The sequence below is a fragment of the Centroberyx gerrardi genome, chromosome 4 (genome assembly GCF_048128805.1).
Source record: "Centroberyx gerrardi isolate f3 chromosome 4, fCenGer3.hap1.cur.20231027, whole genome shotgun sequence".
Lineage (NCBI taxonomy): Eukaryota > Metazoa > Chordata > Actinopteri > Beryciformes > Berycidae > Centroberyx > Centroberyx gerrardi.
The window spans coordinates 4,728,783-4,743,217 of NC_136000.1; the positions used below are offsets into that span (position 1 = coordinate 4,728,783).

A 14,435-nucleotide genomic window follows, 5' to 3' on the forward strand; every position below is an offset into this window, starting at 1 on the left:
GTCCAAAATGGATTTCTGGACAAGGTGTTTTAGTAATCTTTGGTCTGTGAATCAATACAATATTGGTGAAAACCTTTTCATCATTCTCAAAACCAAAAACAATTTTAAAATTCTAAAAATGTTGTTACAAGAAAAACTTATGATGATAAGAATCGCAGTTTAAATCGCATTTGCAATATTCTGTCAAATAATCAGCATTTTTTGTCCATATCTTTCAGCCCTAATTCAATTCCAATGTGTGTTCATGAGCGAGACGCTGAACATACCTGCTGACTGTGTTTCAATCGGATCCGGATAAGAGCATCAAATCAATAGCTGAGATATGAAACATGTTGAAGTTGGATGGTAGAAGGGAGCTGGGGTCTTTGCAGGGCGTCCGGTTCATGAAGTGAAGTCGGCTAGATCAGTGCTTCTCACTGAATGTAATGAACTACCAGGTAAAATAGAAAACCAGCAGGGTTGTGGTACGCCAGCACCAGGATTGAGAAGCACCGGGCTAGATGATGACGCTTTATACCGGCACAGATGAATCTTTCGTTGTAAACGGTCAGATATTCCACAGCTCCGCTCAGAATGGGGGCAGCGGTCATGTAAAACCAAGCTTCTGTTTAGGGCGACGATTTGAGTCCTGGCCAGTAAACTGTGAGTGTATGAGAGTGATGCATGACGCTGCTGAAAAAGGGATTAATAAAAAAGAGAATGAAAGAATGACACTGATGCTGCCTATGGGAATAACCCATTCCCTACACTTGACTACAGGCATTTCCCTGCTGGTGATGTCAGGATTCAGTAGTAGGGAGCTTATATCTAGTATTTTTTTCCCATCTGACGGGAATGCAGCATGACACCGTGTCGCCCACTGACTTGAGAACTCGTGTGCAGCATTCTTCCTGTGTGACTTGGCCGTGACCGGACCAGACCCGACCCTCCACACTGCTGATGAGTCCGTGAGGATTTGGGAACAGGAAGTTTGTCTGACTCAGGTTGGCCAGTCAGCCTGGTGTGGTGCGATGGGACCAGACATGCCCTCACCGTGGGTACAAATGAGCCGGTCTCTGCTTGATTCAGCCTCCCGCCCACCAGAAACTGAGCCGACGTTTCCCACCCAGTCAAGCCTTAACTGGGACAGGCTGGGACAGTCTGAGCAGCGGTGAACTGGTGTAATCCAGATTGGATTAGGTCGGCATGGCCTGCAACCCCCCCCCTCCACTTCCTACATGAGGTCACATCACTCATACCAAAGGGTGTGTGTGTGTGCGCATGCATGTACAAGATGTGTGTGATTATGTGTTTGTGCACATACACTAAGTATACCTGTATATGTGTGTGTGTGTTTGTGTGTGTACAGGAGCAAGTGATGGAATAAACTGTTGAGTCAAGTGTGTGTGTGTGTGTGTGTGTTTCCCATGTGAACCTCTCCTCCTCCCTCAGATGGACGCGGCCGGAGATTGCTGTCGGCTTCCTCAACCTGGTTCCCACGGCAACTGGAGGATGCGGCCCCTGACCAGAGTCGCACTGAGCGCGCTCGGAGCCGGCTTCCTCTTCCTCCTCTGCAGAGCGGCCAGTGGCAAGGCTTCAGAAAGGCTTCTTTTCTGTTTTCAGTGTCCACAGATTAAAATCTGAAAAGATCCCGAGTCTGGGTAACTAAACAAGCCTGGAGCAGAAGGCAAAATTATGTTGATAACTTTCAGGTGTTGAAAAGTTTGGGACTTGCACAAAAAGCCTGGGAAAATAGGGAAAAATATTGTTCAGTCCCTATATGCATATATATGACTGCTGGTTTCATACAGTTGCAGATCCACCATACTGTGATATGTGTTGTAGTGATATAGAGTGACATGTTCACCGCCCAAAATCTTCAAATCCAGTCAAGAAAAGGTGTGGAAGTCTTTAGTTCTTTAGAAAATGTTTAAGAACCTTGTGCAGGTTGAGTTCAGTTGTTTAAGTGAATTGAGTTGAGTTGTATCTTTCAAACTGTTTATTTTGCATCTTCCATAAACACAGTTGTATTGTAACGCTGCCTTTGACTAGACTGCTCACCCAGAAACTCAACTGGAGTATCAGTCTCTTTATTTTTGTCATGTTAAATTCCCATGATAGACTCACTGTGCGTCCTTCTCTTTATAAAACATGAACATTATCTCCATGCATGTTGTGAAATACAGACTTCAGAGCCAGCCGTAATGCGCTTTGGTAAGGAAGTGAACAGATTTCTCTAATTATATTGGATTTATATTACAGACCTGTTACTACCGCTGCTGCTGCAAAAACAAAGTCGTGTTCAATGGGCTGAGAAGAGCAGTGAGAGCCTCTAAATCTCCTTGTTGTTTTATGATTTTCTTCCACGGAGATCATGGGAAGAATCCAATTTGCCCATTAATCTCATCTGTCCGGGTCTCCGGACCTCCAGATACATGCGGCCAGATCAAAGATGGAGGAAATCCTGTGTGACAGTGGTGCGGAGACTTCAAAGACTGTGATGGATAATCCAATTGAAATGGACATAGCACCTTTAGGTGCTGCTTTGGGAGAATCCGCGCGCATTTTTTTTTTCTTGAACCATCATTCCTCAGTTATTAGTCAGGCTGAGATGTATGGACGGTTGGTATAAGGTTGTACAATAACAATGCGTCATGCAGCGGGGATCTGAAATATTCGTCACCTGGGCGTCAGTTGGGTATGGCAAGATATGGGCAGCCTCCTTACCAAACATTTAAATTAGTCTAAATTTAATTTGGTAGTTTTTATCATTACGATGAAGAGCAGAGATCAAACGAGGATCGATAGAAATCTGTTTGGAAGCCAAATCTAAAAAAAAAAAAAAAAAAAGTCATACCAGAGTATTCAGCGTTCCCGATAAACTGCGCGCGTCTGCGCAAGATAGTTTGGTGTCCTACGTGTAATAATAATATATCACATCATCACATCGACTAAATAATATTTTGTCAGTCTCTGCGACTAATCATTTTTCACATTGAATGAATAAAATCTGTTCAGTCATCAGTAGCCCACTCGCTCCACTTTGTCCGCAGAAATGCAGTGTAAGCGGGTTTGGAAGTTCTGGTGCAGGATAAAGCCTCCTATAGCCGGTTCCTTCCCATCGCGTCGGTGCGTTAGTTTTGGTGAAGCCACGCGGGTCTTCGCCCGTCACCTTCATCAGCTCGGACCACACCGCAGAGCCTCCCTCCAGCCTGGAAGCGGGCCAAGCCTGTCTGGTGTCAAACCAGCCTGAACAGATACTCTCAGACATCTCATTTCTTCACCTCATTCCTGAGACGGGACTCTGCCCACCCCTTGTGTAAAGCAATTTAAACCTGATAGCACATCATCTGCCTATCTTTACACAGCAAATCTTTGTTGGACTATTAGACAGTCGGTCTTTACTTTGCTCATAAGCCCTTTCCCACTGTCCAGAACCAGAACCGGCCATGGCTTTTACGCGCAGATCCCCCCTCCGCTGACTCCTGCGGTTATCTGCTTTTAATGCAGGATCACAGTTTGATTTGGGAAATCAAGAAGCTCTGACTTCTCTGCTGTTTTCTTTTTTTTTCTTTTTCATCCATGGAAATGCTCCGTCCAGATGCCTAAAGGACCAAAGTTTGGTTAATATGAACTTATTGCCAAGTGGAATATGTTTTTATTTATCTGTAGCAATCTGCTGGCTGACGGCCGAGGTCGATGCGTCTTGGTGGTGAGTATGTTTTACAGCGATATGGATGGAAAATGCAATGCAATATTAAATATATATATATTTTAAAAAAAAAGATAATCCGTGTAATGTGACGCGCAAAAGCCGCTCCGATGAAATGCAGTTAAATCTTTTTTATTTAAATTATTCTCTCGGTATATAATAGCCCATATGATTTATGGAAAATGAAGGATCTTGTTCCGCGAAAGTTTGGATACAGTATTTCTTTACTTTCCTCTCTTATTTTGGTTATTATTTAAGAATATTCCCAGAGATTTATAAATGTCTCAGCTCCCTAGCAGCCTTTCACACCGCTTCCCCTGCTGCCTTCTGCCTTTTTCTTTTGATTATCATGTAAGAAAAGTCCCAGAGATGATCTATTCCTGCAGGTTGTTACAGACTGGATATTTGGACAGATAAGTTTCCAGAATACTTTTGCCATTTTGTGTCGTTTACTTTTGCATTCTCTGCTTTCTTTCTTTGTGTAATATATTAAGAATATTCACAAAGGTTATAAGTTTCTAAATTCCTGACAAGCCTTTCATACTCCTTTTCATACTATATACGCAGATGTCTCATTTGTTATTTGGACAGGTTGATTGCTTGCATTTTCTTTCTTTAATCATTTAAGAATATTCCCAGAAGTTATACATTTCCAAATTTCCTACCAGTCTTTTCATCCCCCTACTCCTCTATACTACAGGTACATGGGAATGTGTTTTATGTTATGCTAGTTTTTTGGACATGTTTTTCCAGAATGCATTTACCATTTTCTCTTTTTGCTCTTTCTTTTAAGATCTTCTCTCTTATTTTCTTTCTTATGGCAAGCATTAAAGAAAATTCCCAAAGGTTCTAAGTTTCCAAATTCCCTACTGGGCTTTCATCCCTCTTCTGTACTGCAGGTAGATGGAAGTGTGGATATGTTAATGTGTTATTTTGGACAGATAATTCCAGAATAGGTTTACCTATTCTGGAAATTGGAAAGGTCTTTCTTTTTCTTTATCTTTTTTTTTGTTCTTTTTAGATCATTTAAGAAAATGTATAGGGTTGTAATTGTCCAAATTCCCTACCAGCCTTTCATCCCTCTATTCCTGCAAGTACATGGGAGTTTAGATATGTTATCTGTTATTTGGACAGATAAGTTTCCAGTTTCCATTTTCTTTTTCTTTCTCTCTTTTTCTGTCCTCCTTTCTCTTTCTTTCTCTCTCATTTAATAAAATTTCCAGAGGCTTACAGGTGTCCAGCTTCCCTCCCAGCCGTTCACGCCCGTGCGCTCCTCTCCTCTCCTCTCCCCTGCAGGTACATGGGCACGCTGGGCTCCCAGGTGATGTGCGACAACATCCCCGGTCTGGTGAACAAGCAGCGCCAGCTCTGCCGCCAGCATCCCAAAGTGATGCAGGCCATCGGCGCCGGGATGAAGGACTGGATCTCCGAGTGCCAGCACCAGTTCCACAACCACCGCTGGAACTGCAACACCACGGCCAGAGACCACAACCTGTTTGGACGCCTGCTGCTGCGCAGTGAGTACAGGCTCACCCTCCTCTGCATAAATGAGTCCGATTTTAAACTTGAAATGATAATGGAGAGCTGAGATCAAGCAAAATTGACGTTAATTACGTTGGAAACCATGTCTTAAAAAACAAAATATGAGGAGAGAATTTATGTGATGACAGGCAGGCTTAGTGGTTAGAGAGACCGTCCAACCGCAGGACCTGGACTCAAACCTCCATGTTATCAAACATCCACCTTGCTGAAGCGCCCTTGAGCAAAACACTGAACCCCTACCAGCTCTTCTGTAGCTGAGCCTGACCTCTGACCTCTGACCTCGCTGTGGAGGAGGGCCGGAGAAAAGACTATTTCCAATAGGGAGCGGTAGATAGAGGATCGCATCACGTCACTCAGGGCCAGTGTTCCCTCTAAGCTGTTATAGTCTGGTGACCTATTAAAAATATTTTATCACTCTGACCAAATAATGAAATCTTGTCAGTCAGTCTGCAGGAATTCAGTCTGCAGCGGTGGGTTTGGAAGTTCAGGTGGTAAATGATTTTAGATGCCGGGACTTTGCCGTACCTGAGTTTAGTGAATTGACGCCTCTGGTTAAAGTAGATCTGTGTATCAATGCCTGATACACTGCACAACTAAAAATAGAAAGTTGGTGATTAGGTTACGGTGTGTAAAACGCCTGCTGTACGCTGGGTTGTGTTTCGAAGCCATTGTGTGCTGCTGGTCCCCCGGGGAAAGTAATCGATGCGTGCTTTTACGTCTGTTTGCGATGACGCAGGCGAACATGTTTGACCTGAAGCCTTATTTTTATGCTGACAAATCTAAGCAGTTGGTCTGGGTTCGCAGGCTTGGATGTAGGTTTATGAGGCGATCCGTGAAACAAATAGTTCCCTTGCAGATGTCTCTTTTTTTTTCCCCCAGACCTTGCATCACATTCCACACCTTGTCTCACTTTACAGTCGCACATTTATCAAGTCGGTGCAGCCGACTGGTTTCTCCGTCACTCTGGACCAGAGCTGGGTGGTAATGTCTTACTCAGAAAAGTGTCTCTTAGTTTTCCCAGTAACAAGCAGTGGAACAAATTCCTTTTTCAGTGTCAGTGTCAGTAGTAATATTAGTTGCCAATCGCAAAAATAAGTTATATTTTTTAATCATCCCTTCTAAACATCAGATTGAAGTTGTATTATCCAAAAGCTATATCCCACCCACATGCCTGATTCGATTTCATCATAATTACTTGGTCCTCTCAGCTCGTTCAGATAAGAAATGGCAGAAGAGTTGACTTTCTCCAGATGGAAGTATTCCCAGTACTTTGATTTTATCCAGTAAAAAGATGGCAAGAACACTGGATATGAACACAGGAGAGGGAACTCACTTAAAGGATAGGGCTGGTGTTTTTAAATATATTTCTTATCGTCAACAAATCCTATGAAAATAACAAAATCAATCCCATTACTTTCCGACTTCCCACGTTACCGTTTTTAGCCTTCAACCCGGAAGTCATTGGCTCCAATTGTAAGTTAAAAACCTTTAAATACAGCTCACAAAGACATAGTTTCAATTTTAAAAACAGCATGGTAACTGTTACCAAGGAAAGTCAGGCTATTGCAGTTATTACCAAATCAAATTCAAATGGGAGCAAATTCTTCATTACGCCGGGGACTATTTTCGGTGCTACGGAACTACTTTCCTGAGATGGAAAACGCGTTTACGGTCGGCTTATTAAGTTGTTTGAGGAAAAAGTCGGCCGGCCCGGTGCATCGTGATGATGAAATATGTTGCCCAGAGCAACAGCATGGCTCTGTGACGGGTTTTTAATATTATTTTTAATACAATGGAGTTCTATGGCTGCTGGGACATGAGGCTTCATTGGGCATCGGCTACATGGACGAGACTTGTCAGCAAAACAAATTCATTGCTGATTTTGTTATTTTCATAGGATTTGTTGACGGTAAGAAATGCATTAAAAAACACCGGCCTTATCCTTTAAGAGAGGATGCAATCACCAATAATGTGAGTGCAACGGAAAAGAAATATAAAGAGTAGTGTAACAAATTACTTCTCCCAGGAACTAAAGTGTGATAAGCGGCACTAGGGATCAAAATCATGTGAAACGATTATCCAGTCATACGTTCCTTTTTTGGAGGCAGGAGCCCGGCGCTGCCCTTGACAGATGTGAACTCTGGAGCGGAGCGTCCTGTCAAATCAGACGTGTCACTTTGCGTCTCATCAGCGGCTAAAACAAGCCCGTATCTCCTGTGAGGGCTTGTTCCAACTGGCCCTAATCTCTTTTTAATGCCGCCGGAGGAGCGTCGGGGACCCGGCGGCCTGACGTTCCTCTCCCAGGCCCTGAGGTTTAACCTGCGGGGCGGATCCTTCCACTTAGTCCGTTTCATGTCGGGCCTCTAATCAGCCGTGTGGTATTCGGACCTCCCAGCCCGACCCGGCTGTGTCACGCCGCATCGTTACCGTCAGAAGCTCCTTATTGTCAATGTCAGAGGGCTAATTTCAAACAATTACAGAGGAGTTTTCCCCTTCTGGTGTCATGTTCTCTCAGCATTATCCTCATTAACCTCGTTAGGCACGCTCAACTTAGCACCTGGACCAGGAGTAACCATGCACACACACACACACACACACACACACACACACAAACGGTGATCTTTCCCAAACTGAAAGTGCTCTTTTAAAATGCACTTTTCCCATCACTCTCACACTCTCACTGTGTGTTTGTGTATGTGTGTGTGTGCATGCATTATAATGTCCAAGGAGGAAATACAGCAGGCATTGGACACACGCACACACACATACACACAGTGAGAGTGATTTTAAAAGTGCATTTTAAAGTTTTAAAGAACACACACACACACACGGTGATCTCTCCCAAACTTAGACAGTGCTTAATTTAAAATCCACTTTTTTCATCACTCTCACTGTGTGTGCATGCATTGCAGTGTCAGATGATTTTGTAGCAGAGGTTGACGCGCACGCACACACACACCCTTCCCATGCCTCAGTCTTTGATCCCCTCAGATCTCTCATCAGTTACAAGTCGAGGGAGATAAGGCTCTTTATCGGGGCATTGCTGGTAAACGTTCGCTGTTTATCCATCTTGGAGGTAGATGAAGCAAAGCAGCGGTGCCACGCATGAAATAAAAGCTTCTAGGAGGCAACAACAAACACGGGTCATGCAGGTAGCAGCGGTGGCCAAAAACTCTGAGGATCTTTCTTTTTCCCATGGCTCTGTTTGAAGTTCATCATCGCCTGTCCTGTATCATGAACCGTGACATGCAGGATCCATAACAGAAGGAACGTTAACATTTTAGATGTTTCATTCATTTTCTCATCTAAAAAATGTTTAATGGAATTTATGGATGCTCTGTAATACTTCACTACTGTTGTGGAAAAACACAGCATCTGTAATTGTGGTGATTTTTAAGTTTTTGTTTGAGCTGAAGGTTTCCAGCACTTTACAGGCAGATCACTAGTAAAAATGTGGTGGTGACTTAACATGTCTGTAGTTCCTGGTTTGGCCAAAATGTTTGCTGCACCTTGCACTTTGGAATGAAATGGTCTTATGGTGTATCTGGCATAAAAAACTGATACTTGATACTGTGCAGGTTTGTTAACACTTATTATAGGTAGAGCAAGTTCCATGACCCCACGGCTCACAAAAAACATTCAAAAGCCATGATAACTTTTGAAGATGCAAAATATTTTTCAAGGGGAATCTTGTTTCTTCAGTGAAAAGGTATTTTACAGTGTGGTATGGAGACACCTACTTCAGGTGATTTCAGGGAGACTTCAGGAAAATGAACAGTTTAATTCACTAATATTTTATCACCAGTTAGTATAAGACAGTCTAGGCCCTTTCAATATAATTTCTCAGATTACTACTACTACTATTTAAAGTATTTCTGCCTAATCTCCCTTGCCATTTTTACATTATGAGGAACACAATGGAAATAAGTCTGACTTTACTCTTAGATCGACCAGGATTTTATTTCTGCTTAATGTGTTTTAAAGTAATCAAATAAATCAGAACATTCTTATGTGCGATCTTTGACATGAAAAAGTGTAAAAGTCTTCAGAGTGTGATTACCTGAGGCCAACACTGTAACATCCCCCCCCCCCCCCCCCCCCCCCAGGCAGCCGCGAGGCGGCCTTCGTCTACGCCATCTCCTCGGCGGGTGTGGTCTACACGTTGGCGCGAGCCTGCAGCCAGGGCGAGCTGGACTCCTGCTCCTGCGATCCCACCAAGAAGGGCTCGTCTCGGGACGCCAAGGGCTCCTTCGACTGGGGCGGCTGCAGTGACCACGTGGATCACGCCATGCGCTTCAGCCAGACCTTCGTGGACGCCAAGGAGAGGAAGGAGCGGGACGCCCGGGCGCTCATGAACCTGCACAACAACCGAGCCGGCAGGAAGGTGGGGAGGCTGATCTGACAGACACACACCTATAGCAATGACTTCAGAACAGGGGAGGAAATCATCACCAGACAAATGCTGGTCAGTTAGTCTACTCTATCAGCCAGGCTGGCAACTATCCAACCATGTTGTGGAGACGCCATTTTATTCTAAAAATCTATTTGGCTGGTAAAACACTGAGAGCAGCTGGTAAATTTTGCGAAGAGTTCACTTTTTGTGCTGCATAAGATGGCTATAGTACAAATCTATGCACATTCACAGAAAAACTGGTAAAAAAGTATATGTGAATATGGTTTCAAATAGTGGAACTACTCAGTGTGCACTTGGTTTATGTTGCCAGACACTTAAACAGCCTCAAAAGTAGACAAAACACTTGCAAGATAAGATAACAGCATGCTGTGATTGTTGGATCTTGTTGACAGACAAGCATCTATAAATCTAAAGTTTTTCAGGAAAGAAAAAGAGAATTCTTATGTCATTGACATTAATGTTTATTTCAAAATTATCCAACGGGGTTTTAAGAGGTGTCAAGGGCTCAGGGGTCAGAAAACTCTCTCGATCAGCCCGATATATCAACAAGCTGATATTGATTTTTTATTACATGTCAGATATCGACCAGTCAGTGTCGTCCACCTCTGATATGAGTTCCTCCCTGACCACAGATACAGAAAAACAGTCTGGAAATACTGCAAGGAAGCTTTTCCACTCAAGACAAGAATGAACAGTGGGGGAAAATTGTTTTAAAGATACTGAATATCGGCACAAAATACCGACTATCAGCAGCTCTACTCCAAAAACATTGCTGTCAGCCTTCAAAAACCCAGCAGTCAAACCCAAACTCTCACTACCTCCCCTCCCCTCCCCTCCCCTCCCCTCCCCTCCCCTCCCCTCCCTCTCCTCCCCAGGCGGTGAAGCGCTTCATGACTCTGGAGTGTAAGTGTCACGGCGTCAGCGGTTCCTGCAGCGTCCGGACCTGCTGGCTGGCCATGGCCGACTTCCGGCGCACCGGCGACCACCTGCGCAAACGCTACAACGGCGCCGTGCAGGTCGCCGTCAACCAGTACGGCACCGGGTTCACCGCCGCGCACGCTCACTTCAAACGGCCCAGCAAGAACGACCTGGTCTACTTCGAAGACTCGCCCGACTACTGCATACGGGACCACGAGTCAGGTAAACACTCTCTCACAGCCTTTAATAATACACAGGATCTGATGAGACGATCCCTACTGATGTTTAGAGTGAGCACTGAAGACGAAACCCAGCTTGGATGTTAGTGTGCAATCGGTTTTCTTTGGTCCAAACTATAGATGAGAACTTTGCATGTTTGTATTTGGTTCGTTTACCGTCCAATTACATGCGAACCAGGGCTTGTAAATTAAAGTCACATGGACTCACAAGTAGCTTGTTTGTTGGACAGAGCTTTGGCAGCAGGGGGAGTCAAAACAAATCTAATTCCAGTTCCTGTACCTTTGAGCTAAGCATGATGGACTTATCCGCGCTCTTTGCTGTACTTCCTCTTCTCTGGTCTTCATACCAGTTAAGAACAGATGAAGAAACAGCTGAATGTGAGCATCAGTCCAGACTGCGGTTTGCTCTCTTAATTTTGTTCTGCTAGACTTTCCGAGCATGAGGAATTGCTGGCTATCAGGTGTCAACATCCGTCTCCTTATACACACAAAACAGTGTGGAACAACGGTCAAACAAAATACTAATATAGCCGAATGTTTTCACATGGCGTTGTTCTCACCTAGATGAATGAACCAAACTAAAGGACTAAACGCTCCAGAGTTCGATTGAACCACAGCCGCTTGGTGTGATCGCGCCCTCAGAGGAAAGGGGCGTGGACAGATTTGTCACTGGGGGTTATCAAGTGCTTGATCACAGATGTTTGGTTGAATTACGCCCACGACACCTCCAGGAGGCTCCACGGTAAATTCTTGGCATCCCAGAACCGCCTACCCCTCCGCTCCTGCTTTCAACAACACTTGACAGACCTGGCTCCGATACTTTTCATCAACTTTGAGTGTTTTCTCGTGCCAAATGGGTACGGACTGGGGCGGGCACTTCGGAGGGATAATTTAATTAGTTGCTTACTGCCAGACAAGCCCAATAAATCGCAGATTTAGAAGATGAAAAAGTTTCAAATGGCATTTTTGACCGAGGCGAGCAAACGTACCCAAAGAACTCTGAGTAGGCCGTTGTTTCCTCCATTAGACAGAAGCACAAATATATTTCGGCTCATCACACTTTTCTAGAGCATCTCATTTGCAACATTTCACACTGTTATTAGGGGCAGCAGGTTCAAAGTTCAATACTCGCAACAGTCAGTGTGTGTCCTGCCAAAGTGTCCTTTAGCAAGACACTCAGCGTTAGCCGGTCTGGATAAGAGCATCAGCTAATAAACGCCAAATAAGACAGATAGGCAAGAGAGAATGGAAAGAGTGTGTGAGAGAGAGAGAAAGAGAAAGTGACATTTAGGCATGTGAGTTTTAGAACAGGAAAATTTAAATGTGTGTGTGTGAGAATGAAAAGGTAAGTGTGTGCGACTGTTAAAATTGTGGGAGAAAGAGAGAATGAAAAGATTTAGTATATGTGTGAGAGAGAGAGAGAGAGTGAACAGTGTGTGTGTGTGTGTGTGTGTGTGTGTGTGTGTGTGTGTTCCAGAGGAGCTAGATGCCTGTCAGGCAGCAGATGATCCGTGGCGATCGGGTGTCGACCAGTTTAAGACCCATTACACACTTCTGTAGGCTGAAACCTGAGACCGCCACACACCGCTATAAATCACCTGCACTGGACACACACACACACACACACACACACACACACACACACACCCTTGAGGGCACAATTGGCCTCAAAAGGGAGGCATATTTAGGGGGCAGGTTGGATCTCCTTCACACAACACAGCACAACACACACACACACACACACACACACACACAGTAGAGGAGTTTACAGTGTATTCCATGCAAAGTGAGATGCTTCCATCTACACTGAAATCCATTGGACAACTGAATCAAACTTCATGTGTGTGTGTGTGTGTGTGTGTATAGTGTCCACCAGGAACCTCTCATCTCTCTTCCCCATGATTACTTCCTTTACTCTTTACTTTAGAGAGATTAAACTACATAAAGCACTCAATAGTTCCAACAGTCATTTAGTGTGTGATCCCACCTCCAGTTCATTTTCTTTGGTCTAAACCGTAGTAGTAAAGTTGACTTTGATGCATTTTTGTATTTGGCTCGTTTAGGTTCACACTGCCCAATTATAACCGAACCAGGGCTTGTAAACAAAAGTCACATGACTCACAAGTAGCTTACTCACTCGTCATCCTGCAGGTTAGAGATTTTTCCTGGGGGGGGGGGGGGTGGGGTGGGGGGGTTCGACAAATCTGATCCCAGTTCCTGTAACTTCAGCTCTGCATGATGGACTTGTCTGCACTGTAATCTCCCTTCTCTGGTGTTCATATCAGTTAAGAACACATGCAGAAATAGCTGAATATGAGCATCAGTCCAGACTTCATATGTTCTGCTATGCATGAGGCACTACCTCCTTGTACCCATAAACCCTTGCGTTTTGGGTACTGTAGTTGGTACGACTACATTCTCACTCCTAACGAACCGCACCGTAGTTCACATGGAAGAGCAATGAGACATTTTGGTGTGAACCGGAGTTCGATCGGCATTGTTCTTACCTGCTCAAACGAATCAAACTGAAGGAGTAAACACTCCAGAGTTTGATTGAAGCGCTCCAAACATTAGAAACAGAAACCCCTTAGAGACAGTAAGAGCCACGACCAGCATCTTCAACCATCTGTTTAGCGCTACTATCTTACAAAAAAAAAAAAACCAGGCAGCCGGTGGATCAGGCCTGTAGGCTGCCATCACTCTCACTGTTCCAGATGAGATCAGATTCACATCGTAGGTATTTACCCGACAGTCTGATCTGGAGCAGGTAGACTTAGGCAGGAGCGTTGGCTGTAGTGTGACCTTCCAGTTACGGGACGGTCTCTCTAAACACCGGGAGCTCCTGCCGTGTATCCCGGATGCAGTACAGTCTATCGGGCGCGGTCACGGTCCTTTAGGTGCTCAGTTATTATGTTTTATGACCCTGAAGGCAGTTAAACCTGTTCAGAGCCCGGCAGATAATGTCAGAAAGCCATGGTTGTCATTCAGAGCATGAGACTGTTTTATGTTTGGAGGTAACTCTTTACAAACGCCTTATCCAGTGGATTAACCTGCGTATTAATATATGGTACAAGTATTGTAAGTACACAATCATTTAAATGTGATTAAAAATGTTTTGTTTTTACATTTTGAAGGCATTTAGCTGTCACTCCTATCCAGACCAACTTGCAGTGAGTGCAGCATGAGAATAAGCTTCAGTTCCTAGATCACCAACATTACAAGCAGCAAGTAGTGAGGAGGTCCAGGGTCAGAGGTCACATGACAATAGATGGAGCAAATATGCCTGTCACTAGAATGATAATGGATGATACAGAAGTGCTATCCTACAAATAATTCCAGGTTTTCACTGGTTATTGAATTTCTGGAATATCATGGAATATCATGGAATATCATGGAATATCATGGAATATCGGGAGATGTATTCCAGACAGGGAAAGTCAGGGGATTTTGATAAATTTTTACAAATTGGCCACTATTGGACAATATTTTGCTGTAGAGGAAACCAGACTGTTCACTCCTTTAGAAAAACAATATTAACAAACCAGGAAGGATTCAAATGTTGAGCTCAAGGTTGGAACCCTGATAGTTTTGGGCAGTAGGTGACTCATACTAACACGGGATAATGACTGTG

The 14,435-nt window shown here is 44.1% G+C and overlaps 2 protein-coding genes across 2 annotated transcripts in view; both read left to right on the forward strand.

The window, feature by feature from the left end:
- The window catches only part of asz1 (ankyrin repeat, SAM and basic leucine zipper domain containing 1), a 29,154-nt gene extending 26,703 nt beyond the window's left edge, over positions 1 to 2,451 (forward strand). Inside the window, exons 13-14 of the mRNA XM_078283032.1 lie at positions 1,432 to 1,567; positions 2,411 to 2,451. Coding sequence (XP_078139158.1) covers positions 1,432 to 1,567; positions 2,411 to 2,451 — 177 coding nt within the window. The remainder of the gene's footprint in view (positions 1 to 1,431; positions 1,568 to 2,410) is intronic.
- A 1,152-nt stretch (positions 2,452 to 3,603) lies between these two features.
- The window catches only part of wnt2 (wingless-type MMTV integration site family member 2), a 15,468-nt gene continuing 4,636 nt past the window's right edge, over positions 3,604 to 14,435 (forward strand). The window contains exons 1-4 of the mRNA XM_078282895.1: positions 3,604 to 3,691; positions 4,988 to 5,208; positions 9,340 to 9,617; positions 10,523 to 10,787. Coding sequence (XP_078139021.1) covers positions 3,609 to 3,691; positions 4,988 to 5,208; positions 9,340 to 9,617; positions 10,523 to 10,787 — 847 coding nt within the window. The 5' untranslated portion in view covers positions 3,604 to 3,608. The remainder of the gene's footprint in view (positions 3,692 to 4,987; positions 5,209 to 9,339; positions 9,618 to 10,522; positions 10,788 to 14,435) is intronic.